Source organism: Bubalus kerabau, chromosome 9 (genome assembly GCF_029407905.1).
Source record: "Bubalus kerabau isolate K-KA32 ecotype Philippines breed swamp buffalo chromosome 9, PCC_UOA_SB_1v2, whole genome shotgun sequence".
NCBI lineage: Eukaryota > Metazoa > Chordata > Mammalia > Artiodactyla > Bovidae > Bubalus > Bubalus kerabau.
In genome coordinates, this window is record NC_073632.1 from 102,540,198 (window position 1) to 102,568,048 (window position 27,851).

At 46.1% G+C, this 27,851-nt stretch overlaps 1 protein-coding gene across 3 annotated transcripts in view; it reads left to right on the forward strand.

Moving 5' to 3' along the window:
* The window catches only part of ZDHHC14 (zinc finger DHHC-type palmitoyltransferase 14), a 291,840-nt gene extending 277,996 nt beyond the window's left edge, over positions 1-13,844 (forward strand). The window contains exons 9-11 of one of the 3 annotated variants that reach the window (XR_008698438.1): positions 10,405-11,515; positions 12,430-12,670; positions 13,072-13,844. Coding sequence is in view for 1 of the 3 variants with exons in the window: in XM_055536073.1 (XP_055392048.1) it covers positions 10,405-10,803 (399 nt within the window). In the remaining 2 variants the exon portion in view is untranslated. Of the gene's footprint in view, positions 1-10,404; positions 12,098-12,429; positions 12,671-13,071 lie in introns of those variants that run through there. The other 2 variants (XR_008698439.1, XM_055536073.1) reach the window with 2 other exon arrangements.
* Positions 13,845-27,851: the final 14,007 nt, after the last annotated feature.

Genomic DNA, 27,851 nt, shown 5'->3' on the forward strand with positions numbered 1-27,851 from the left:
GATTGCTATGTGCCAGGCACCGGGTTAAGAGTTTTGCATGCATTATCATCTCATTGAATCCTTAAAGAACCACCTGATGTGAGTATTCTAATTTCCCCTTTGAAGAGACTGAGATTCAGGGATGCTAAGTTCGTGAAATAGCTAACCAGTGGCTAAGCTACTATTTCGTCCTTAGAAGTCCTACTCTAAGGAAAATACTCTTCTTAACTATGCTCCAAAGTATCCCAGGTGCATGGTCTTCTTATGGGACAGAGTGACATGATGTCTTCTCCCAGGGCAGGGAAACCACTCTGCCCAGGCCTTCCATGCAGAAGGATGATAAATCTGCTGTGGTCGGTCACAAAACCAACGGGGGACTGAAGGCAACCTCTCCACACTCTAACCTGCAACTTGACCAAGCAAAAATCTATGAAGCTTCAGCCTCTCCTCTGTTACAAATGACAGTCTTAGCCAATGACACGTTAGCTCTTTTTCCCCTCTTCACTTGCTCCCCTAAGCACGAACCATTTTACAGCACTTTAGGCTAAGTGTTGACAGTTTGTCCAGGTAGAAACATCAGTACCAAAGGAGTTATTGACCTAGTCCAAGGGTGATCTCCACAGTTAAACTGCTCAGAGTTCACTCAGTTTCTTGTATCTGAAAGTTACCGTTTTTCATCAAACTGGGACATTTTGCCTATTATGTCTTCAATTTATTAATTTATTTATTTTTCCTTATCTCATTTTCTCTCCTCTTGGGACGCCAATTACTCATATGTTAAACCATTTGATGACATTGCCCCAAAGGATAAGTCCCTGAGGCTCTGTGCATTTTTCTTCAAACTTTCTCAGTTCTTCAAATTAGATAATTTCTTTTGATCTATCTTCATGTTCACTGATTCTTTCTCCTGCCCTCTCCAACAACTGTTAAGTGAATGCAGAGAATTATTCACTTTGGTTATTATACTTTTTAGTTCTAGAATTTTCTTTTGGTTCTTTTAATTTCTCTGCTGGACTTTATTTCTGTACTGAGATTCCTTATCTGTTTATTCATTGAAGCCATATTTTTGTATAGTATTTGAACATTATTATACTGCTTAAAGTCTGTATCTGCTAAACATATCTAGGCTACCTTGGGTTTGGTGTCCACTTTTTCCCTTAACTCTAGATTACATTTTTCTATTTATTTATATGTGTATCAGTATTTTATTGAATACATTTTGGATAGTATATTTGTAGAGACTAGATTTTGTTATCTTCTAAAGAGTGTTGATCCTTGTTTTAGCAGGCAGTACAATTAGTGGCTAATCATCTTGAACTTGTACAGGTGTGATTTATATTTTGTTAATGCAGATTTATGGGCAGTCCAAGATGTTTCTCAGGCCCTCTAGTTTGAGGGACCTCAGCCTCCAAATTCTGTCTCTTCCAAATACCTGACCAAATATCTGGTCAGGGTTTGACTTCTCCATCATTAGGGGTGGTCCTGGGTCTCCGTTTAGGGCATGAGTCTTTCTCCTAAGGTTCAGCCTTCTGAATGCCCTAGCTGGATGCCAGGCATGTTAACAAGGTTTGGGGGATGTTAATGTGATCAGTGGTCCCTGACATTCTTTTTCTCAACTTCCACTGTCTGTGGGCCTCTCTCAGCCTTATTACAGCTGCCGTTTCATTGGCTTCAGGGGAAAGGGGACAGGAGAGGGGACTCATGCTGCACATGGGCAGCACAGCTGTTGGCTACAGACTTGGGGGGTGGCCCTCACTGGCATCTCTGGCCCCCTTCTCTGCACAGCATCCTCTTCAGCGATGCCCTGCCCTACAGATCCAGCCGCTTAAGCTTCTGACCCTCTGATCTCTGCTTTCTCTGTATTCTGTTCAGCCTATACCATGGTGGGGAAATTCTCCCCAAGGAAAGGGCTGCTTGACTGTGGGGCTCGCCTGTGAGTTTCTTCCCTTTCAGGGATCGCAGCCTTGCATTGTCTGTTGTGCCCTATTGAAAAATGTTTGCCTCACATATTTTGGCCAGTTTTGTATACGTCCTGTCCACAGAGGGAAACTAGCCCAGTAGAGGTTCCCATTCCTGGGAATGGAAGCCTTATCTCTGTGATCAGAGGACACTTGGCAACCCGCACTGCCATAGTCCCCGACACACAATTCTGCTGCCTACTCCCTCAACAGTAAACACCGATTCAGCTGTGGAACGTGATCCTCTGACCTAGAAGTATTTCTAGCGCTCACCTAGAAAGGAGGAACATTTGGAGACTTTATATTTAGCACCAGACTTGGCATGTTCCTTTGCAGAGAGATTCTAGGTATCTCAGGCCAAATTTTTGCCAGCTGTTTTATTATTAAAGTCTAGATCAGAAAGGCATTTCGCAAATGATAGGAAAAGTGCTCCTAGGGAAATTGCACTATTTCAGAAGGTGAAGGTAAAGGCTCTAAGTCTTAGAAAAACATACTGATACTGCAGGGCCGGAGAATCAGGTAAATATTGATAGACAGCTGTCATCAAAGTGCCCACTGAGGTCTTACTTAGCATCTCAAAAATGGGACAATTCACTGTTAACTTACCATCTCACATAATTGGGGAATGGAACTTCCCTCTACTACAGATTCCCAAGGAAGAAAACATTAGAGAAGTAATAAAGTGACATCAAAAGTATTAAAATGATGTATGTGACCCAAGTATAGCCCTTGTCATGTGAATACCTATGAATTTCTGAGGAGCCCACACTAGAATTTCGTGCACATAACCCCAGGGCCAACTGAAGATCATAGTTTCATTATTCCTACTTTCCTTATTATCGGCATTTGTTATTACCTTATTTTACTATGCATACCTCATTTGATTGTCAAATAATTTAAGTTCTGTGTTACATCAGGGTCATAGCTTGTTTAAAGCTGGCACTTGTAGCTACAAAGATCCTTTCAGATCATGTGCTAAACACAAAGATAGTAACAGTACATATTACTGTTGGGATATTTTTTTTTTAATCATTTGCTATATTTACTTAAACTCATTTTTATTTTTTTATAAATTTATTTTTTAATTGAAGGATAATTGCTTTACAGAATTTTGTGTTTTTCTGTCAAACCTCAACATGAATCAGCCATAATTAACCCCATTGTTAAATCCCCTCCATCCAATATCAAAACAAATTAAAGCTGGCAGTTGCACGATTTATTAAACTGGTCTCACAGGAGTCCTCTCCATGCATAGTCTGAAAGTTCAAATATGATAGAGAAAAATAACTTGAGCGAACTTAAATGATAATGTTTTAAAAGAGAATGAAAAACGAAGAACTCCTTCTAACCTACATTTTAGGTGAATTTTATAAACTGATAGTGTTTTTATTAAAGTAAACGAGCATTCATAAGACCCCAGAACACCGTGCCACAGCCAAGCAGAGATAACCAGTGCCTGACGCTAATACTTTTGACAGAATTGGAGCAAAAGAAGTAAATAATTTCCTTTATTCTTAATTCGTATAGGAGACCATCTAGAAAACTTCTAGCTTTGGGTTTGGCAGCATTTAATCTGTTTGCTAGGTTTATTTCAGACAAGAAGTCAGCCAGAGTAAAATAATATGTATGCCAGCAAGAGCAATTTTATTTGAAAATCTGCAGAAACAAAAATAACTTATCTCTATGGTATTTTAAACTGTAACATTAAGTGATAATGTGTGTGACATCCGAACATCTGAAATGATACAGTTCTTTGCAAGTTAAATGCCAGCGCTTCGTTTAGACAGTAAATCAGCCAGCTGTCGGGGACTTCCTGCAACCACAGCAAATGTTCCAGCACTCCAGACAGGATTAGTTTTATGCTGCCGACAGAAAGGTCTGCCCGTAGACATTCTTACAAGCAGTCAGGTTTCTATTCTATTAGTAGTCAGCGTTTGGATGATTTTTGGCCTAAAATAAAAAAGCAATTTCATAGGGTTCAACCTAGTATTTCATAAACGTTGTTTTGGAATGAAAGCAGGAGTTTCTCAATTTCCTCTTCTTGGTGATGGATGGTCACTGTCCGATCTCTGGCTGCTTGGTTGTTTTTCCTTAAGATTATTTAACTGGTTAGATACATTGAAGTATACCTCACGGCTTCTTGGTGTTAATGCTGGACTATCAGCCCTTCTCCAAGGAGTGAGAGAAAAAAGTGAGCAGGGATGGCTCCCTCTACTGGTTGAGGATAAGAGTCCTCAGATAAACAGCCAGCAAGGCGGGTTGGTGGCGTAAAAAGGTCAGAGAAGAGTTGTTGAGTTCAGTCGCTCAGTCGTGTCCGACTCTTTGCGACCCCATGGACTGCAGCACGCCATGCCTCCCTGTCCATCGCCAACTCCCGGAGTTTACTCAAACTCATGTCCAGTGAGTCGGTGATGCCGGAAGGAGGGGAAGAAAAACAGAAGAAAGAGAGAAGAGGGGGAATAAAGTGGGAGGGAAGTCAACAAAGGAAAAGATGGAGAAGGAAAGAGGAGGAAGAGAGTTGGTGAAGTCAGAGAGAAAGAAAATTAAATAGAAAAATCAACAAGAAATGGGCCAATAAGGATTAGAAACAAAGGTAAAAAAAGGCAGAGGTGTAAGGACATTTTTTCATGGGTCATCTTCACAGTAACCCTAAAAATATTGGCCATTTTCTCCCTGGAAGTTCTCACATAGGAATTACAGCCAGGAAGGTTTACCAGCCCACTCTCCTTGGAATTCTGGCAGTTTGCAAAATGAGGAAAAGGCTGGACTTTTTCTTTTTTTAATCAGATATCCCCTAGTCATCGAGTTTCTTCTAAGAAGATGCTCAAAACATGCAAAGTTAATATCATGAGAATTATGAATTCCACTGGGGAGGGGCATCACGCTCTCCTTGGTTGGAACCCACATTAGTATCCTGTTCCATGCCGGTAGGAAATTTATACAGACAATATCCTGTGGAAGAAAGCCTGGTCCCTGAGCACCCCCAGATGGGAACTGGTCTTCTAAACAGAAATCAGTTTGAATGTGGCAAACGGTTTTCAAAGTCATGGGTTACAGCAGGATTTAGACACTGAGGTTCAAGCTGGTCCCAGCAATGAGTGTGTGTGCTCACTGGTAGAAGCTGGCCACAAGGGAAACTGGGGGAGGGGCGAGAGGGTAAGTTCATCATTAACATGAAAGCAGTCCCCATAGCAAGGGAAATAGCCACAACCAGGCTCCGGGAGACAGTCATCTTTTAAAATATTTAAACAAATCCCTGTAGAAGAGGTGATCATGACAGATATGTCAGTATTCAAAACAGTCATGTTGAAAAGACTTGTGACATTTCGATTTTTGAAAAAACTTAAATGGTTTAGGCTACATGTTTTCTTTCACATATTTAAGTCCTTAAGCTTCACCCCTGGAAAATCAGAGAGCACTTTCAGCAGGAGGCTGAGCACAGATTGGCTACAGTTTGAGCATGTTGTGGGTTTGGCCACAGGAAAGCATCAGTAGACATGCAGGAAGGGACCCAGCTTTGGAGGAACCTGAGTCATGCAATCTGAAGCTCTTTTGAAGAAAAAGAAACCAACTTGCAAAACAAAACAAGTAAGGCCTTGGAAAACAAGCAAACAAGAGGCCCTGAACTTAAGCTCATAGCTTCAGAGAAAACCACGTCCAGGCGTTGCCTAGCAAGGGATCGCTGCCCAAGGTACAAAAGAAACCAAGACTGTGGCACCGGTTTTTGAAGAGAGAAAGAACTTAATTGAAAAGTTGACCCTCAAGGAGACAGGACTCAGCTGTTGCCTCCATCCAGTTTTGGGGCGAAAATGAAAGGGGTTGGGGGAATTTCAAACTTGGAAGCTGGTCGACTGGTCTTAAGTCAGCCCATACAAGCCACGAGTGCTGCCAGAAACCAGGTTTTTCTTACTGAAGGACTTCTCGATTCCTACAGGGCTCCAGTGGTAACACTTCTGTGGGTTCCATAAACTGAAGATTCCTGGTTCCAGGGTCACTCTGGAGACATGGATTCCTATCTTGCATATGCACAGTGCTGTCTCTGTAAATATTTTCTTTGATTAAATCAACAATCTATTTAAGCAGGCAAAACCAGTTTAAGTTGGTGTTGTTTTGCAGGTGTCTCGTCTAAGTCAGCACAGGGTGCTTTAGGTGAACTCTCAGAGGACCCCTCAAACTTCACATCAACTTCCCAGTGAATATGAACTCTCCAGAACTTAACAGACCACGGTTGGCCCCCTTTTATCCCAGGGTTTTCTGATGGATGTCCATGAGCTCTGCTGCACAGCATGGCTGGAAAGGCATGACCAGGAAAGGGAAAAGGCGCCTGACGGGAGAGACAGGAAGGAAGAGATAAAGAGATTGGGGGGCCCACCTCTCCCCTTGTGCCACTTGACCTTGGAAATTTCCTCCAGCTTAGACCTCTGACATATTTTCCTGTGAGTCTGGAAGAGGTAGTCACAAGTACTTGGGCTGATTCCTAAAACAGAATTTGCCTATCAGTTTTCAATGTTTTAATAAAAGGCTTTCTTCAGGTCTGCAGAGACGAGTCGGAATTTCATCTTTCTCAAGATCTGGGGATGTTGTGGAGACAGAGGTTTTAGGATGAATGAGGGCTTTCCAAAAAGAAAAGTTGAGAACCAGATTCCATCATCCAGAAAGTGGCCTGACTTGAGCAGCATCTCAGCCCTGGGGCCGCAGGCCAGCTCAGAGGCTGAGTTTGAGCTCTGGGAAACGGAGGCGGCACGAAAGTTGGGCCATCACCATCAGCCAGGACACTACTGGGATTTTCATAACATGTTCTTTGCAAAGCACAATATATCCAGAACCCCGGCATAGTTTCCAGGAGATGAACATTTAATCAGGAAGGTTGCCCTTCCCCACCTCTGTTCTGTCAAGATTGAGCCCATGTGCTGAACAGAACTGACAGCGTTGGAGACCGTGAGGGGCCCTGAGCTGCCTGCCTCCCCCAATAGCCCCACGGCTCAGCAGCCCCCAGCGGCCAGGGTCGCTGCCCCGAGCTGCAGCTCCCTGCAGGAGCAGAGAAAGCTGCACCCACTGCATAAGCACTGCTGTGGCAAAAGGTTCAGGAGATGACTGGGGAAATGCGGACACTAAAGGACTCAACGCCTGATAGCCCCTTTCTAGCACTTTTTAGTGGCATTTCTGTCTCATCCAAGTGGCCCCTCCACCCCTCTTCTTGAAGTTCCCTTGGCTGGGATGAAGCCGTGATAGAAAAGCCAGGATCTTTCCTGAGATTTGCTTTCCCTTCTTAAAGCTCCATTGTGAGCCCGTTCTTGTCTGGAAGCGAGGTCTTTGAACTTCTGAAACCTGAAAATTCTATAGTGATTGCGTCTCTTCTATCCCCCTCACGGAGGGTGGGGGGCCGGCTCAGGGATGGCCCACCACTCGTGATTTTAGAAAGAATCCCATTTGGCTAGGAAGGACACACACACCCCGGAGCAAAAGAATAAAAGAACCGTGACTTCGGGAGAAACTGTTTTTCCCCCTGAAGCCCGTGTTTTGCCTGATCTGAGTGGCTTCTGTGCACGGAGGCTGAGTGAGTGATGGCAGTTCTAGCTGTGTCTCTGGGCAGGAAGAAAGGGAAGCTCCTCCTTCACAAAGCTGCGAGTATGTGGTTCGACAGTAACTCTGGAGTTCAAACGAAGGGAATGGGGATGATAGACAAGCAATATTTATTAAGCACCTGCTAGCTGTCAAGTGTGCAGTGGTGAAAAGGGGTTTGCAGTCAGACAATGCCGGTCCCAAATCCCGACCCATTGCCTACTTTTATCTGTAAAGTTTTGAAGAAGGCGCCCACTCACACGAGATGCATATGTAAAGAGGAGAACTGTGTTTGTTTTAAGATCTTCCGCAGAAACAGAGTGGAGTGCCTAGCTTCTTACTTGAAACGTTATCAGGATGTGCTCCCCTAATAGCCACACTTGCTCCTGAAACTCACTGAGTCACCACACAGATTCAAGTTCAAGAACTCCAGTCATGAGACGTCTCTTCTAGTTACTCTGAAATTTGCCCACAGCTCAAGGGAAGGGGTATCGGAGACCCACGTTCCCCTTGCTAGAAATGTGTTCCCACTATTTCCTTTGCTCAACAAGATTAAGATTTAAGAACACTTAAAAGAAAAGGAAATAATTTTGTAAAATGCTGGCATTCTCTTTCAGAGTTAAGAAAACAAAAACCACAGCTCAGTTAATGGTTCTTGAAGCTGATAAAAACTTAGCAGTGAGGAATTTTCAGGCTTTTACAAATAGTGTGATCAGGCCCTCAGGGGCTTCTGTTGCCCCTGTGTTTTTCTTTTGGTGTGTGTGGCACAATATACGTACATAAAATGTACCATTTTAACCATGTTTAAGTGTGCAATTCAATGGCATTAAGCACATTCACATTGTTATCCAACCCTCTGCTGCTGCTGCTGCTGCTGCTAAGTCGCGTCAGTCGTGTCTGACTCTGTGAGACCCCATAGAGAGCAGCCCACCAGGTTCCCCCATCCCTGGGATTCTCCAGGCAAGAACACTGGAGTGGGTTGCCATTTCCTTCTCCAATGCATGAGAGTGAAAAGTGAAAGTGAAGTCGCTCAGTTGTGTCCAACTCTTAGCGACCCCATGGACTGCAGCCTACCAGGCTCCTCCCACTATTGGAAAATCCATGGGATTTTTCAGGCGAGTACTGGAGTAGGGTGCCATTGCCTCCTCCGTATCCAACCCTCACTACCATTCATCTCCAGAATGCTTTTCTTCTTGCAAAGCAACACTCCATACATCAAAGGGTAACTCCTCAACCCTTTCCCTTTGCCAGAAGCCCCCATCCTACTAGACTCCTCGAGGTGCCTCCTATAAGTGGATTCATACAGTAGTTTTCCTTTGTGTCTGGCTTATGTCACTGAGCATGATGTCTTCAAGGTTCATCCATGTCACAGCATGTGTCAGGATGTCCTTCCTTTTTACAGATAAATGTCTGTATCTGTCGGTCAGTCAGTTCAGTCGCTCAGTCATGTCCAACTCTGCGACCCCAAGGACTGCAGCACACCAGGCTTCCCTGTCCATCACCAATTCCCAGAGCTTACTCAAACTCATGTCCATCTAGTCGGTGATGCCATTCAACCATCTCATCCTCTGTCATCCCTTTCTCCTGCCTTCAGTCTTTCCCAGCATCAGGGTCTTTTCCAATGAGTCAGTTCTTTGCATCAGGTGACCAAAGGATTGGAGTTTCAGCTTCAGCATCAGTCCTTCCAATGAATGTTCAGGACTGATTTCCTTTAGGATGGACTGGTTGGATCTCCTTGCTGTCCAAGGGACTCTCAAGAGTCTTCTCCAGCACCACAGTTCAAAAGCATCAATTCTTCAGTGCTCAGCTTTCTTTATAGTCCAACTCTCACATTCATACATGACCACTGGAAAAACCATAGCTCTGACTAGATGGACCTTTTTTGGCAGAGTAATGTCTCTGCTTTTTAATATGCTGTCTAGGTTGGTCATAGCTTTTCTTCCAAGGAGCAAGCATCTTTTCGTTTCATGGCTGCAGTCACCATCTGCAGTGATTTTGGAGCCTCCCAAAATAAAGTCTCTCTCTGTTTCCCCATCTATTTGCCATGAAGTGATGGGACCGGATGCCATGATCTTAATTTTCTGAATGTTGAGCTTTAAGCCAACTTTTTCACTCTCCCCTTTCACTTTCATCATGTCTGCATGGACCACATCTTGTTTATCCATGGATGCTTACTTCCACCTTTTGGCTACTGTGAATAATGCTGCTGGGAACATGGGTGTACAGGCCCCGGGGGAAGGTGGGGTTGTTGTTTGGTTTTTTGTTTTTCTTTTTTTAACTGTTGTGTTTTTTGTTTTTTTGCTGTTGTGTTTTGGTGTTTTATTTTTGGGGGTTTTTTTTTGTTTTTTTGGTTTTTTTTTTTGTTTTTTGCTGTGCTGGGGTTTAGTTGCAGCATGTGGGATCTAGTTCCCTGACCAGGGATAGAACCTAGGCCCCCCTACATTGTGAGCGAACACAGAGTCTTAACCACTGGACCACTAGGGAAGTCCCAGGTGCCTGTATTTGTAAAACAGTGTGGGTAAACGTGGTTTTCAGCATAGGAGCCACATCGACCTCAGCCCAGGGCAGGTGTCAAAGCCTGTGCCTCTTTCCCCAGGATTGTTTTTAAGTTAAGGCCTGTCTGCAAACAGGGGCCGGAGCATCCAGCCTACCGCAGCTGGGACCCTCCACCCCAGGTCTCCATGGGTGACTGTTAGTTTGAGCAGCTATTCAGACTCCAGGTGTCTCCAAGTGGAGCTGGGCTACCGCGCACGCTCTCCGCCCTGTCTGACCCAGATGTCACTAACGGGTTTCTCTCTCTCTCGCATCCCGCCCCCTCCTGCCCTCTGTGTCCCCTTTCCTACCCACCCCCCACCCCCCTTGCCATCTCTCGTCTCCTCTTTGCTGGCTCCCTGCCGCTCTCCAGTGCGACCAAGACCAGTGCATTCAGAGCACCAAATTCGTTTTGCAGGCCGCGGCCACGCCCCTGCTGCAGAGCGAGCCCAGCCTCACCAGCGACGAGCTGCACCTGCCCGGGAAGCCGGGCCTGGGCACGCCCTGCGCCAGCCTGACGCTCGGGCCTCCCACGCCGCCCTCCTCCATGCCCAACCTCGCCGCCGAGGCCGCGCTCACGGACATCCTGCCCCTGAAAGACGAGCACGTGGGCCACCAGTTCCTGACCCCGGACGAGGCTCCCTCGCCGCCCACGATGCTGGCGGGCAGCCCGCTGGCTCACAGCCGCACCATGCACGTGCTGGGCCTCGCCAGCCAGGACTCTCTGCACGAGGACTCGGTGCGCGGCCTGGTGAAGCTCAGCTCCGTGTGATCGCGTGGCCCCGGCCCGCCCAGGGGATGCTGCCCACCGTGGGAGCGGCAGGCGCGGTGCCCTCACCGCGATCCCCCACCGTGTGACCCAGTGCACAGGTGGCCAGCACAGCTCTAAGCCCTGGGGTAAGAAGACCCCTTCTTGGGAGAGAAATCGGAGGGCCCAGCCGGGCAGGACCTCAAAGGCTGACAGCTTGGTTTCATTTGAATTTTCTGCCCCACCCTGACCTGCTTCGCTAACAATGAAAATAGAGACCTGACTATTTTCAGGTGTTTGGAATATGAAGGGTGGGCCTTGGGGGAGGGAGACAGCCGCGGGAGGCACCCCCCAGCAGAGTCTGGGAGGACAGGGGGCCACCTGGGGGGCTCCTCTTGCTGCTCTGGACCAGGTAACAGAAGGTTTAGGACCCTTGTGGCCGGACTGAGGTTGCACTTAAGTGTTATGCTACTAATATTTGAAATAGACATGCCATTCCATTTGTTAATTTAAAAAAGGGAAAAAAAAACCCGACCAGATGTGGACTGCATGCCACGCTCCAGTCTGTGCACGGTGGTGACGGTATTTGGAAAGGAACTGCTGCTGCTTTTCTTTCTTTTTTTTTTTTTTTAATTTCGTGAATTCTCAAGTGCTGTTTTATGGGAAGACGGTGCAACAGACCAAGGCTAATGGACCTTGCCATCCTCGCCAGCTTCTTCAGCTTAATTCTACACAAGTAGGTGGCGCCTGGGCTGCGGAGGGGCGGGTTTTATCCTATCCAGTATCAGTTAACCTTCTGTTTAGTAGTTAACCTGAGGTGTTGTGTTGCACACACACAGCACCGCAATCTTCACCTCCTTGTGTGACCAAATTCCTGTGGACAGCCAATAAAATGACGTCCTCTGTTATTTCGGATCTGTGTACAGTTATCGTTCTCAGCTGACATGACACCACCACCACCCAGATGGCCTGCAGAGAGTTCGGTTTTATTGAAGCAACTCTAGTGAGGAATGGTCCCCAGTCAAAAAACCAGCTCTTTGAATTATGGGGGATTCATGGGATGATGGGGCTTCCCTGGTGGCTCAGACAGTAAAGAATCTGCCTGCAATGCGGGAGACCTGGGTTTGATTCCTGGGTTGAGAAGATCCCCTGGAGGAGGAAATGACAACCCACTCCAGTACTCTTGCCTGGAGAATCCCATGGACAGAGGAGCCTGGTGGGGTACAGTTGTTGGGGTCACAAAGAGTTGGACACGACTGACTGACTAAGGCTGTAGTGGAATTTGTTCCCTTTTTACAGATTGGGCCATGATTGCGGATCTATGGCCAGTTGTGGGGAGAGGGCTCAGGGAGAAGCTGGGCTGGGGGCGTCTGCTCTGCCTTGGGCTGTGTTTGAGTGTTGCCAGAGCTCAAGGGTAAGTTGAGATCCTGGTAAAAGTGTCAACAGAGAGGAGGAGAAACTGGCTTATTTTAGGCGGGGATCATGTCGATTGTCATTCTTATCCAGACACTAATCAGAATGGAATTAAGAAAATTACCACTTCACTCAGGTTTATGTATCATCTAGAAGGGAACCCACCAGCTCTGCATTTAGGAGGGAAGCCACTTTGAAGGCAGCTGCAGGGACTAAACCCCCTTCTGTCCTTTCCAGACGATAAACCCAGCAAGCAAACCCACTCAAGTTCAAAGTTGGGCGCTTGCTCCTCACAGCCACATGAAAGCAAAGGTGCACTGATCGGTGACAGCAGAAGCCCTGGATGATTTGCACTGATGGAAAAGGGCTGTTTCTCCTGAGGAAGAGTTCCCCTCTTATAGAAGAAAAGCAGAAAAGAGGAAAGAAATAGAGAAGCACAAGTTCAAGTCTTCTTTGGAATAAGGTCATTTGTTCATAGGTAAAAAAATAATCTGTGCTGAAAATAGCTGCAGTCAGTGAGTTCCCTTCTAGATGATACATGAGCCCAAATGAAGCGGTAATTTTCTGCAGCAAATCTTTGAACCATCCTTATGTTTCATACTCTGTACATGAATGGAAAGTGGGAAAGGTAAATTATGTGCGGCCATTTTTTATTTTCTGGGCTGCTTCACAACTTGTGGATTTATACTTCACACTTGGAATTTATACTCACGGGGACAGAGTCCTTCCTTACGCAGCCACACACACTCACTGTCATATACACACACACAATTCTCCTTGCAGACGCTGCTTATGAGCAGAAAGTGACAGCCCCTCAGTGTGTCTTCCTTGACTTCCCAAATTCTCTCTGTTCTTTGCCTCCTTCCGTCTGCTCCCCAGAGACCCGGGAGAGAGTTGGACCTGGTGAGAAGAGAAAGGTGGCTCAGTTCTCACTGCTCCCTGTGTGGACGAGTCCATTCCCGGCTTCTTCACCTGGAGGAAAAGACAACAGCCTCTCCATCTCTAACATCCTCTGATTCAGTGATTGCAATTTCCCATGACCAGTCCTCTTCCCACCTCAATGGGAAAAAGTCCACGGAGCAAGGATCCTTACTCACTTTTCTCTACATAAGGCATGTTTGCTTAATATTTAATGTCAATCCTCCATCCCACCTTCAAGTCCATCCCCTGTACCCACTTGATACCGCTTATCAAAGAGGGGATTGGGGGTATTGGTGACACCCAGCTAGGATCTGAGGGTCCAAGAGGAAGATGAACTTGAGTGGGCTGATTTGCTAAGACAATTAACCTCTTAAAACCCCCAAACCAGAGGGATCCCCGTAGTCCTTCGCTCTGTGGCTTGAAAAAGAATGCAGTGTCTGCAGGTTGAACAGTTGCGCTCCCAGGAGCTGTCTTCTTCCCTGTGGGTGAAGGGTTGATCTTTAGCAGACTGATTTCCCTGGTTATGGGTCTGCATTTCCCATCACCTGATTGCATATAAATCTATTTAAAATTGAGTAGTTCCATCTAGTTGTGGCTGAATAGACCTTGATCTTTCTACATTCTGTCAGTGGGTTATGGATTGATTGCATACTATCTATAAAATATAGGATAAATATTTTACCATGCTATTAAAGCTTGGACCGTTCTCAAACACACTCACGTACACACTCATTTTGTTGTTTAAAAATTCATCTGCCTCCATCCTTCCAGGAGGGCTCGGGTGCTTCAGGCTTCTCAGGCACGTGAAGGCTGGATTTAGCCTGAACGCCCAGGTTCCCAGGAAGACCGTGGATGGAATACCAGAGCAGCTGACAGCCTGCAACTGAAAGGGCATGGTGACATGTCGCTCTGCGCCTGGGGAGAGTCAGCCCAGCGCTTGTGCTGCGCTTGCTCAAAAATGCTCATTCCAGCTTTCAGATGTAATCATTTCAGCCTGTGAGAAGGACAGCACCTTCTCACCCTGAGCCAGCAAAAAAGCCAGATACCTGTTCTGGTCCGGAATAGCACCAAGGAAGGATGTTCTCGGAGCTCTTCCCCGCTCCTCCGAGTGCACTGCCATCTTCCCCTGCTGCGTTTAGGATGCTGACTGGGGTTCAAAACGAGAAGCAAACCCCACGTCAGGAGGCCTGAGTGGGTCAAGCGCTTTCTGTGGCTTTGAAAGCCCCTTGACTCTTCATGCCCTGATTCAACCCCAAGAAAGATGGGATTGCCAACACCGGCAGTGGTGCCCTTGATGCCGAGGCGTGTGACGGCATCTCCAGGGAAGTACTGGAACTCAAGCTACTTGGGGTCCCTGGCGCAGCCTTTTGGGGGTACAGAGCCAGTGACCAGCCCCTCTGTGGGTCTCAGAGCCTCCCAGCCCCACACCCCACAAATGATTCTCTGTAACATCACTGCCCCGTTCCAGAGCTCAGCCCACAAACCACCCTCTTCACCTGGAACCCTGTGTTTCTCTGCCTTGGCTTACAGTTTTTTAAGTTAGCTGAAAGGCATCAGGGGTTTCAGCTAATAGTATACAGAATATTTCCAAAGTTAGTTGCCTTTCATTTATCCACACTGGTTAACCCACTTAGTTCTTGACAGGTAAGAGATAGAGGATAAAGGGAATAAATGTTAAAAATACTTTTCTGATTAATGCCTTACCACTGTTTTGAAGCTGAGCCTAAATCAAATCAATGTTTACATTTTTTATTAAGTACCTGTGTGTCTTGCATGTGTCAAATGAGAGAGCCTTTCAAATGAATTCTTAATCCTTCTGGTCCCTGCACCTGCCCTGGAGACGTGCATGTGTCACTGAATGTTGTTTTCCATGTTACCTCGTTAAAAAAAAAAAAAAACTGCCTCTCATTTGTTCTCTTGAAATGTGTCTTGCTCTGTCTTACAAGATTAAGTTATCATTGAAATATTAAATAAGCTGAAGCGCCGTTTTCTTGCAAATAAATGTCAAAGATGCTAACAGTTTCATAAATCAGTAAATCCTGTCTACTTGCCCTTTGTATGTGGTCTTGATAATAGAGCCAAGATGGATTTTCAAATACAAGTAGTTAGTACGTTAATCCAGCCATTCAAAATAAGAGGGAGGTCAGAAATTGGATTGTTTCTGGAGCAACCAGATTTGCAGCTGCCACATAACTAGATAAACAGCCTCCACTGAAATTATTTTTTCAATCTCATAAACCCCAGGAATTACATACAGAATGGATTGGAAATGAGCATCTTGTGCTAATGTAAAGACTTTTCCTCCATCAATTGCTGATTTTTTAAAAAGATAACTTGGTATTGCTTCTGAAGATGTAAATGAAAACTCTAATTGCCCTTGGTCTTTTAAGGTGGATTGTTGAACCAAGAGGCTGTATGGCATATCCAGAGACCTATTTTCTAGGTTTACATGAATGGAGATAGTTTTTGCCTGCAGCTAAAAAAAAAAGAGAAAAATGTTGAAGCCTTGCTGACTGTTTGTCCAGGGCATCCTGGGTTAGTATTTCACAATAGTCAAACATTTTGGCATAGAAGGGAAAAAAAGCATTTTAAACTTAAGCGGATTCAAAGCCCTAAATCTGAACCATGGTGATCAAAGAACACATAACATGGCATGTTTTCAGAGAAATTATGCTTATTTATATGCCTTTCATGTTTTAATCAATGTTTGCAGAATTGATCTTAAATCTGAAATGAATTAAGAAAGTATTTTTTCCTTCTTTAATAAAAAATGCTAATGGTATCAAATATAAACCTCAGTCTTCATAGGCTAGACACTGGGTAATTCAAAAGGTGTACAGGGGCTTTCCTAGTGGCTCAGTGATAAAAGAATCCATCTACCAGTTCAGGAGACACGGGTTTGATCCCTGATCCAGGAAGATCCCACATGCCATGGAGCAACTAAGCCCATGCACCACAACAATTGAGCCTGTGCTCCAGAGCCCGGGAGCTGCGACTACGGAAGCCTGTGGGCCCTAGAGACCGTGTTCTGCAACAAGAGAAGCTGCTGCAATGAGAAACCCGTTCACCATAACTAGAGAAAAGCCCGAGCAGCAGCAAAGACCCAGCATAGTCAAAAATAAATAAATAGAATGATATTCTTTAAAAAGTGTACAGGAGAGGAGAAGTGACTTGCAGTACTGAATTTGCACTGTGGAGATACCCGTCTGGATAATAATGGGGTTTTCCGATCATGGATAGCCTGACTGGTTCCTTGCTGCTTTGATTCTTAACTTTTTATGTTTACTAACAACTTTAGAGCTTCCTTGGTGGCTCAGATGGTAAAGAAGTGGGAAGTAGAAGTATCAGTCGCTCAGTCATGTCCGATTCTATGTGACCCCCATGGAACACAGCCCCCCAGGCTCCTCTGTCCATGGAATTCTCCAGGCAAGAATACTGGAGTGGGTTGCCACGCCGTCCTCCAGGGGATCTTCCTGACCCAGGGATCGATCCCAAGTCTCATACATCTCCTGCACTGACAGGCAGATTCTTTACCATTAGCGCCACCTGGAAAGCCCTGCCTGCGATGGCGGAGACTTTAGAACAACGCAGAACTTCAAACCCCTCTAATCCACTTGTTCTGTGTTCCACTTTCTAACACACACACACCAGCTTGAAATCTTACCATATAGGAATCGTGTTTGGCTACTAGGAACAACACTCCCCCACCCCCACCCACCCCCCCAAAAAAACAGTGGCTTAGACCAAAGGATGTCTTTGCTGTCATGCAAGTAAGTCCAGAGACAGGCAATCCAGAGCCCACAAGGTCATCGATGTCCAGGCTTCTTTCTCTTTCTTATTGCCACTCCTAGCATTGGCTTTCATCCTCAGGTTCACATCATGGTCAGAATTTCTGCTGCAGCTCCAGCCATCAATGCTGGAAAGGAGAGAGCCGGAGGAGTAAAATGGACACATGAGACTTTAGATGGCTCCTTTTAGAGAACTTGACTAGAAACTCACTCTGATTTCTTCATGGCCAAAGTTGAGTCAAATGACCATCCCTGGGTGCAAAAGAGGCTGGGGAATGCGGTATTTCAGCGGGGCGCATTGCTGCCCCAAAGAATATCGGGGTTCTGTTGGTATGGAAGAAGGTGAAATGAGTATTTGCTAAATAACCACAATAGATAACTTCACCTCCTTCTTATGAGCTCTCTCAACCCTTCTCTTCACCCCCGCCCCCCCAAAAAAAAACCAAAGCTCTGTCTTTATCCACTTTGCTCTCCCTTTAGAAAGTTCCTATTTCCTAAAGTAGGCTTGACCCCTCTCTCCCATGACCTCTAGGATCCAGGCCCTTCTGTCTTGCGTCTTCAATTTTTGTCTTTCCATTAGTTGCTCTTTCTATGCCATCAAATAATCTCCTTTAAAAAAAAGCATCTTCTTTTTAAAACAAACAAAAACACCCAAGAAGCTCTTCCTTGTCCCTCATCCCCAGGTTCCCTGCCTGGCACATTTCTGGGATGGTCTCTCCAGGGTCTCCAGTGGTCAAACCCAGTGACTTCAGTTTTGCATTCTTCTCTAACACCTCAGAGGCCCCTGAACTGTGGTGCGGCCATCAGTGGGATGAACTGCAGGAGAAAGGCAGGCACACGGGGTGGGGGGGTGGGTGCAGTCCTGAGGGTCCTTCTCTCACCAGCCCTCTGTGCTTTTTCAAGGGGCTCCAACCCTTTGGCCTGAGACAGCCAAGCCAAAGCCAGCAGGACTGTCTTTATTTCAGTTGGCATCTCCTTGCTCTCTGCTTTCTTCGCGTGTCCCCTACACGAGGACACGTGGCAAGGCTCGGTCCTTGCCCTCTGCCCTTTGCTCTTCTCCTGTCATCCCCCTGCAAAACCTTCCCTACTCCCACGTCTTCCACTCTCACCTCTCCTGTGGATTCGAACTCCTTGTCTCTGCTCACCTCCCCAAGCACTAGCCCTACACCTGACAGCAGCCTGGTAGGAGGAAGAGTTTCAGAACCCAAGATTCTGGCTCCAGCTTGTCTACAGCATGCTCTGTAACCTCAGGCAAGGGTGAGAGTCTCTGCACCCAGTTTCTGTACCTGTAAATGAGCTGCTTCTGGGGTCATCACGTCACTACTGGCTCAGTGTCCTCTTAACGTCCCATCATCACCCCTAACCCAGCATGCCTAAGATTGAATTCAACATCCTTCCCCCAAACCAGTGCTTACTTTAGTTGCTGCTCTCCTAGTGGGGTCCTAAGCTGAAGACTCTAGAGTGGCCTTTGAGCCTTCTTCTCCATCCAGTCAGGTATCAAGTCCTGTTGGCCTTCCTTTACAGTATCCATCAAATCTTTTTTTCCCCCACTGCATTACTACCTTTGCTGACTACCTCCAGAATGTTGTGATGGCTGTCAAGTTCTCCTCCTATTAAATTTTTTCCTATGCTTGTCCATCCCATACAACCCAGGGAACTTAATCTTCCCAAGCCATTGCTAGGCATGTGTCAGATCCCAGGTGTAAGATTACCAAGGCTTTTCTTGTCCATATGCTGCTTGAACTCTGTAATCTAGCCCCAACTGGTATTCCTGCCTCCTCTCCCTCCCTTCCTGGGCATCCCTCTCTGACCACCTGGCCTCGTCCTCTTCTAGCAGGACCCATGTACTTCCACCCACCCCACCTTCACTCTGCTCCTCCTGAATCTCTCCTCTCCCCTCACTTCTTCCTAACTTTCAAGGCTGTGCTCAGGGACCAACACCTCCATGAGATAGCTGGCCGCTGGAGGGACCCCCTGTTTTCCTAAATTCCTCTGTATTCCTCAAATCCTAGGTCTGTTACATATTTTCTTTAATTGAGATGCAACTTACATACCCTGAATTCATCCTTTGATGAATTCACGTGGGGGGTCTCAAGTATACTTGGAAGTACATTTGCTACCATCACCATGAATTCCACATTTCCATCACTTATTTGATCCTCCTTCCGGACCTCCTGGTATTTCTACTCTCACGTGAATGTCCTCTCCCCCAGTAAAACATGAGGGCCTTTCCAGGCAGGATACCCCAGCCCGAGGTGACACTCAAAGGCTCAGGAAGGCAGAGGCGGAAACGATGAGGACACGTGACAACAGTTCAAGAAACGAAGAGCAAACTCATAAGGGGACCCCTAACCTAAGACGTGAGGGCCTCAGAGAAGAGCCATTTTGCCTTTTTACCCTCTTATGTGTCCCAGTGATAAGGAAATGAATTGTTGGAAAATGCAAGTCCTGCTGGGTGCTCAGAAGACCACTAACTCCCCTCCACAAGTCCAGCCAAGGCCCCTACTTCACATCTTGTGGCAAGGCATTTACTCTAATTTGGGATAAAATTGGTGCCTTAAGTCAATTGTCTCAAATAATTCCAACAGAAAAAAATTAAAGAACTTTGAAAATATAAAATCTGTGATCAATAGGAAAATAATTTGGATTATTTGTGGATTGCATGATTTCTAAAAAATGTTTTAAAATAAAAATCCATGAACCAGTTCTATTGACAAACACTTGCTGGACACATAACACAGTGTAAGGCATTGAATAGTGCTCATCACTCTCTGTACCGTGATGTTCAGTGGCTAAGTTGTGTCTGACTCTGCCACCCCGTGGACTGCAGCACGCCTCCCCTGTCCTTCACTATCTCCTGGAGGTTGCTCAAACTCATGTCCATTGAGTTGGTGATGCCATCCAACTATCAATACCCGCTTCTCCTCCTGCCCTCAGTCTTTCCGGCATCAGGGTCTTTTCCAGTGAATTGGCTCTTCACATCAGGTGGCAAAAGTATTGAAGTTTCAGTTTCAGCATCAGTCCTTCCAATGAATGATCAGGGTTGATTTCCTTTAGGATTCACTGGTTTGATCTTCTTGATGTCCAAGGGACTCTCAAGAGTCTTCTCCAGCACCACAGTTCAAAAGCATCAACTCTTCAGTGCTCAGCCTCATTTATGCTTTCACATACATACATGACTACTGGAAAAGTCATAGCTTTGACTAGATGGACCTTTGTTGGCCAAGTGATGTCTCTGCTTTTAAATATGCTGTCTAGGCTACTGTATTTTGGTGTATACTACTTTTCTTATAATACATATCATATACACTTTTTACCAATAGAGTAAAAAGTCATTCCATAAGTTGGCTTGAAACTCCGAATATATTTTTTCATGGAAACAAAATTTTAAAAGAGTATTTAGGCCCCCAGTCAGTCCACAAAACACTCCATAATTGATCTGAAGTTATACCAATGACGATCCTAGAGTCTAATCTCCCCGAGGCACTCATGAACCCCAAACTTCTCTAAGTTCTGGCCCCTGAGCCTGGCTCCACAACCCTGGGACCCCTGCCTGCCACTGGAGAGTGGACTCCGCCTCTGCTGCTCTTTCTACCTCACCACCAAGTAGATCCAAGTCCATTTTAAGAAACACACAGAACTCGCTGGATTTCTTCAAAATTGTAACTCAAACCTAAAAAACTGGAAGAAATCCTTAAGTTTTCTATTTCCAGAGATTCAAAAAAGTTAAATTCACTTTCTCAAATTATGCATCAAGGTATCTTTTGAAAATAAGCTTTTTATTTTTCTTCAAAGCCTTCAGGAATTTCAGCTGAGATGATTTTCTGGCAAAAATTCTAGCTAAATCCAACTTGACCAAACATGGACAACTCACAGAGATTGAGAATTTATTTTTTTTGCTGATACCCTGAATCAAAACATACAATGTTCTTTGAGGAATCTCTAGCTGACACTGAAATCATGTTTAAAAAGACATTTTGTGAAGCCTTTTAAAAAGGTTTTCTTGACCTAATCAACACACTCTGGAAAGGTACAAAGGAGATGCAAAAGTTCTTCTTAATGTCCTTTTTGGAGAAATCTGGCCAGAAAACGTATCTATTGGCAGCATCTGTGTTTTCTGATTGATATCTAGTCTGAAGATTAAATGTAATTAATTTGTTAGGTCAGTCTGGAAGCTTCACTGGAAAACACAATTTCTGGAGATAATGAAAACAGATGGCTTCAGAGCCCAAACCCACTGTTCTCATGGAAATGCCAAAAGGGGTTCTCCATGTCCCTAAATACAGCCTCAGATCAGCTGTACTGAGGCCACAGCAAGGGCCTGTGCCCTGATGCTCTGTTATTTCCTGAAATCCTGGATGTCTTGCCTGAGGCAAGTCAGCTTTCTAAGACCTCAGTAAAAATTAACTTCCTACTGTAAAACCTAAATTCGAACCTGATAGAAGGTAACTAGAAATCTAAGATCCTTCCATCTCACTCTTTGTCTAAATTTTTTTGTTTTAATTTTTTATTATTATTATTTTTTGCCACATGGCATGTGGGATCTTAGTTCCCTGATCTGGGATCGAATCTGTAACCCCTGCAGTGGACGCTCAGAATCTTGACTGCTGGACCACCAAGAAAGTCCCATCCCACCCTTGGGGTCAGTGTTATGGACGCCAATGACCTTCTGAAAGTTTAGTTTTGTAGTTTCTTTCATGATCAAACTATAGGCTAGGCATACACTAGTCTCCAATTTTACCACTCTCAGTTTGTCTAGGCTGGAGATTTGAAGTTGAAAAGACGCTCAAGGGAGAGCCCATTTATGAAACCCAGAACCGATGCAACTTTACCTGTTACAGGTAAGGTTACCTGGTTGAAGCTCCCCACATGCCCCCTCCTCTTCACAAGGACACCCACTTGAATCTGTCACGTATAGGATATAAACTAGGAGCCTCATAAAACGGACCTGGTCACCTCTGGACACACCAGCTCCCTGTGATTTGGCCCCTCCTTGTGGCCAGTGGACCTCTATCATTTTCAGGAATTCACCTGTAAACTTCTATCTTCTGTAACTGATCATTTTTAGGTTCCATATCATCAAAGGAAGGGGCTGGTATTTGTTTCTGCCAAACATGCCCTTATCTGTTTGGTATCAGGTGGTACCTGTTGCTGAGAAAAATTCCTTTAACCCTTTTCTGAGCACCATTTCCCTGCCCGGAAAGAGACCCAAGCACTTCGAGCTGAGTAGAAGAGCAGTGCTTTATTTTAAAAGGAGAGCAGATCTGTTTCTTTTCTAAAACTTAAAAAAAAAAAAAAAACCCACAGAGTCTATGTTTTTTAACCCACAGTAACCAGATGAACTACATTCAATTCTCAGTGTTTTATAGAAAATCCATTGAGCATACAGATAATCCACAAGAAAACATCAGAAGCCATTTGACAGTAGACTCGATTCTGATCTGCAGTGGTGAGAAAGGAAGAAAATGCATTTGAGGGGACTGGGTTACCCACGAAGCAAGGACTGGGCCTCAAGTCATCCCAAGCTGAAAACCCTTTTCTAAGTGAGACTCGGGTGCACACTTGGAGAGAATCAAGCGCTGACAGGTCCTCTCAATTCACAGAACTGGGACGTCCCTGACACACATACCATGGTGATAAGCAGTGAAACTCTCATGTGAGTATCTTGAGTTTTTAACTTTTTGTTCTAAGGTAAGGCATAAAGGAAAAAGATGCCCAAGCAGTGTGGTCACAGAGTGCTTGTAATTGGCTATGAGCATCTTAGTCCTCAGAACTTCCCAGCCGCGCCCCAGGAAGCCCCTTTTTGCTTCTCAGCTCACTCGGTCCCAGGCTCAGACTCAGGGGAATCTTGTTCAAGGGTCCTGTGGTGGCAGGAAGTCACTTTAAAGGCCACCTAACACAGTGTTTCTCACTGCAGGTTGGGGTCCACAAGCAGGTCATGGAATAAGTTTAGTGGATCTGAAACTGTGGGTAAGCCTCAGGAAAATCCATTCTAACTGTATCCTGCCTGCACTGATCAAGGTCACTTTAATTGTTGCTACAGAAGATGCACTTGCATGTTCTTCAAGTAGCACGTGGTCCTAAACAATATAATGTTTGCCTGAGTCCTTTCCCAGTTACTTGGTGTCAGCTGCGTCTAGTTCGAGCTGAGCTGGTTAGGATTGGTTAGGACCGCCCACCCTCCAACTGGGCATGCGCGAGTGACCCCTTGATAACCTTGTAATGTCAGAGGTCCCGTAGCTTGGTTACACCTGCCCAGGATGACAATTACTGCACGTTTTTCCAATCACCTTTCCCCACGCTCCCCACCTTCCCCACGCCTCAGACCACCCTGCCGCTTTATGCTCCATCGCATAAATATCCCCGTCCCTTTGCCCTCAGAGACATTCATCTGAGGTCTGTTCCCTATCTCTGCACTTGGCTGCCTTTTGAGTAAGCCCTCTCTTTGTTGCTAAACCTTGGCATCTCAGGGGTTTAGCTTGCTGTGGGTGGGGCAAAACAAACCTGGTTCGATAAGAGATCCAGACTCAGATTCTTTTTAGGTGGAACAGACAAGACTAGAAGGGTAGACTAGGAAGTGTCAAATTGCTTTGCTTGTAACAAGAATAGACGCTGTACTGGATCTGGGTCTATACACTGATACAAATATTTTCTTACCATTGGCCCCATAAAGACTCCACAAACCTACCATGTCTCCCCCCGACAGGACACAGCCCCTAAAAGTCTGTGTTGCCGACACTGCAGGCCTTTCTCATGGAGCAAAGGTATTAAAACTATGACCATGATGGGGATCACAAACATTTTAGCAAACCTTTTATTAAATTATGTTAACTGGCAAAGAACAAGATGCTGAGGGCAAGTAAGTTTTAGTCAGAAAAACCTGGCAAGATAAACTGTTTTGGAGGTATAAGACATTAGGGATTTGGGAGTTTTCAGAAGGAAAACATTTAAAAAATAAATCTGGAGCAACTGTAAATAACATAATGCTGATTCTACAAGCCTTTATACAGCTAGGCTAATTTGTTAGCTTAAAAAACATGCACAAAAACATTACATATACCTTGGTTTGCTCTTAATAACTGTCAAGCTTAACATTTAGAAATAAAGATAAGGGGAGATAAAGGCAGTAATTTGGGGTTTTTTTCTTCACAGTTTTCTAAAGTAAATGATAAAAAATCCTCTTTTATAAAAATTAATTTTTGCTTAAAATATCAAGAGGTGTTGCAGGCCTTGGCATTTTAAGATGTCAGCTGAGACGAAGAAGTAGAGGGGCCTGGATTCGGGCAGACCCCGAGCTTGGGCAGAGGGAGGTGTCTCTGCAGCCATGAGCCCAGGGTCCCGTGTTGGTTCCCTTGATGCCGTGTTTTGAGAAGCACACCTCTCTTCCTCCTGTTGCTGAAACATGGCGGCTTGCTTGGCTGTAAACCGATGGCTGGGCCGCACTCAGTAGATGACAACTCAGAACCTTGCAGGGCGCATGTGGAGAAGACCTACGTGTCACCTGTGTGGTCTGCTCACATAAGGGACTGCTCTAATTCTGCAGATCGCCTTTGAGAACTGAAAACTTCTGTCGTAAAGGTCGCATTGCCAACAAGGAACAGGAAACACACAGAGCCGTAAAAGCAGGTGAGGCAGGAATGCACTGGGCATTTTCAGAACTCCCCACGAAGGAGAGAAGTGGCCTCCCTCAGCTTGGTTCAGTATAACCACCTCCCATCATCCCTCTGCCCAACGCTAATGGCAGCCAGCCAAGCCGGAGGTGCTGCTGCTGTTGCTCAGTCGCTTGGTTGTGTCCAGCTCCCTGCGACCCCATGGACTGCAGCACGCCAGGCCTCCCTGTCCTTCACTAGCTTCCAAAATTTGCTCAAACTCGTGTCCACTGAGTCAATGATGCCATCCAACCATCTCATCCTCTATCATCCCCTTCTCCTCCTGCCCTCAGTCTTTCCCAGCAGCAGGGTCTTTTCCAATGAGTCAGCTTTTCACAGCAGGTGGCCAAAGTTTTGGAGCTTCACCATCAGTCCTGCCAATGAATATTCAGGGTTGATTTCCTTTAGGATTGACTGGTTTGATGTCCTTGCTGTCCAAGGGACTCGCAAGAATCTTCTCCGGCACCACAGTTCAAAAACATCAGTTCTTTGGCTCTCAGATTTCTTCATGGTCTAGGTGCTCGAGCCCCTTTAAAGAGGCACATCTCAAATTTCAGGGAGCATTAGAGTCACCTGGAGGGCTGGGCAGAACACAGCTTGCTGGGCTCAACTGCAGAGTTTCCGACTCAGTGGGTCTGGTGTGGGGCCGGAGGCTATGCATTTCTAGTAAATTTCCAGGTGATGTTGATCCTCTGACTCGGGATCACACTTTTAGAACCATGATGGGAAAATCTGGCTGGTTGGTCTGTTTCTGGGGAAGGGGAGAGGGACGCCAGGAATCAGAGTGATGGAGAGTCCACAGGAGAGAAGGAACCAAAGAGGCCGGGCTCCTACGGCACTCACAGCCACCACCAACGCAATTTCCAGCAAGGTGCCACTTTGCTGAGATGGTGTCTTCACGGATCAGGCATCAACAGGTGCTGGGTGAGCAGGACTTACACTTCACAGTCACGTCTTTGTGCCCCACTCATTCCAGGAAGAATTCACAGCCACATCAAAGATGATCTACAGGGTGGAAAACAAAGTGGTTTCCTGCTGATTCTTTGTTGTGCCAGCACCCTCCACCCCTTGAGTCCGTGGCCCCTTGAGGGGGTCCTCGAAGAGCCCAGAAGACAGAAGTCAATCCTTACCCTGGAGCTTCTACACAGACTTTGGTAGGACCAGGCAGAGACAATCACTTGAAGAAAAAAACCCTTTGAGTCTGGGTGTAAACAAAGGTTTGGGAGGATAGCAACTGGCTATTTTCCTCCACAATGAAAAGAGTTTAGAATTCTGTCGACTAACACAGGAGATTTTTGAGCAGTGGAGGACAACCCTTGGTGGGGTCTCAGCATGGAAAGCTTGCCTCCGCCCGTGACTTTTGGGGGAAATCTGAGGGCAGAGGTGACAGAGACCTCACTCCTTGGGTCACATCTAAGGAGAGAGTTGGTCTCTGCCAGCCGGCATTAGAGCAGCGAGCAGAAATCTCAGTTCATTTCAATTGCTCAGTTGTGTCTAACTCTTTGCAACCCCATGGACTGCAGCACACAAGGCCTCCCTGTCCATCACCAACTTCCAGAGCTTGCTCAGGCTCATGTCCATCGCATTGGTGATGCCATCTGACCCTCTCATCCTCTGTCATCCCCTTCTCCTCCCACCTTCAATCTTTCCCAGCATCATGGTCTTTTTCTAATGAGTCGGTTTTTCACATCAGGTGGCCAAAGTATTGGAGTTTCAGCTTCAGCAGTGGGTCTGTAAAAGCAGCAAGATAGACGCCCAGCCCCTCACCCCACAGCCCCACAGAAACAGACTGGATCAGCCAGGTGTGTCCAGCACCCCCAGCCAGGTGGAACACCTGTGCATGGATGAGAGAAAGGACCTCAAGACCCATGACTTCCATCTGTTGGGGAAATTCCTGAGAACCTGGATATCATAGGAAGACAGTGCTTTACCACCAAAAGCCACAGATTTTTCTAAGCAAACACACAGCTCTGTCACGTTTATGGTGTGAAAATGGCACTAGGCTGGAGTGGTGCTCCATGGAGTCAGGTGGATGGCCGTGAGTGGATGCGGCTGGACGCCAGGGCTGCAGCCTTACTGCTGCTGATGGAGACCCAGAAGACGCGTCAAGAGGGGGTCACATCTCCTCAGAGGCATGATCCGGGACCAGAAGCTTGGTCCCAAAGGACACCTCGACTGAAACCAGGCAGGCTGTAGAGAAGACCCAGGTGCTTTTAGTTTTGTAGCTGGTGGCGGGGCTCAAAGTCAGAAATTCACTCTTTTACACCCTGGTGTGTGACTATGGCTTTTGTACCACCACAGACAGGTGCTTGGGTTCCCACCCACGTGGAGTGTCTGCCTCACTGGTCTCCAGGACAACCCAGGGAGGAATTGGCTGCCTATCTGCACCCCCTGCCTCCTGGTCATTTTCTGTGACTCCAGTCTCTCCCCTTCACACATGCTGTCTCCCAAGCTTGGTCCCTGGGCTCAGAACCCCACTCCAATAGCTCGAATCACTGTCTCTAAAACACTCACCCCCTCCATCCACCTCCAGCCCCTTAGCCTACTATTTAAATTTTTCATTGCTGCTTTTGCTTCCTGAAATTGCATTATATGTGATGTTGAAGTTGTTTATATCCTGTTTCCCTCAATAGAACATAAATTCCATAAAAACAGGCTTCCCAGGTGGCTCAGCGGTAAAGAACCTGCTTGCAAGGCAGAAGACACAGGAGACGCAGGTTTGATCCCTGGGTTGGGAAGATCCCTTGGAAGAGGAAATGGCAACCCACTCCATTATCCTTGCCTGGAAAATCCCATGGGCAGAGGAGCCTGGTGGGCTACAGTCCATGGGGTCACAAGGAGTTGGACACGACTGAGCAACTGAGCGTGCACTGTCTTGCCCATTACCGTGTACCTACTGCCTGGAGTAGTGCCTAATGCGTAGTAGGCACTCGGTGTTTTTAGATGGAGGAAGGGTCTTCACGCAGAGGAAATTCCACGTCACAGCCACAGGAGCACACCCCACCCCCAAAAGCCTGTCCTTCAGAGGCTGCACTCGCTGTGTTTGTCCTGCAGGCCTTTGCTCTGACTTCAGAAGATGTGTAATTCCCCTACTGACTTCAGGTGAGTTCAAGAAATAGCAATATCCTGCATTTGTGGAAAATATTTTACATTTCTCTCCTTTATGGATTTTTAGCACAGTTGTCCTAATTGGTGGGATTAATGGTATGTGAGTGCTGCTGGTTTGAGTTTAAAAGACAAAAACAAGGAGGCTGTGGGGGCCATCTTCCAGCCTAAAGCAGGATGAAGCTTTCTCCATCGT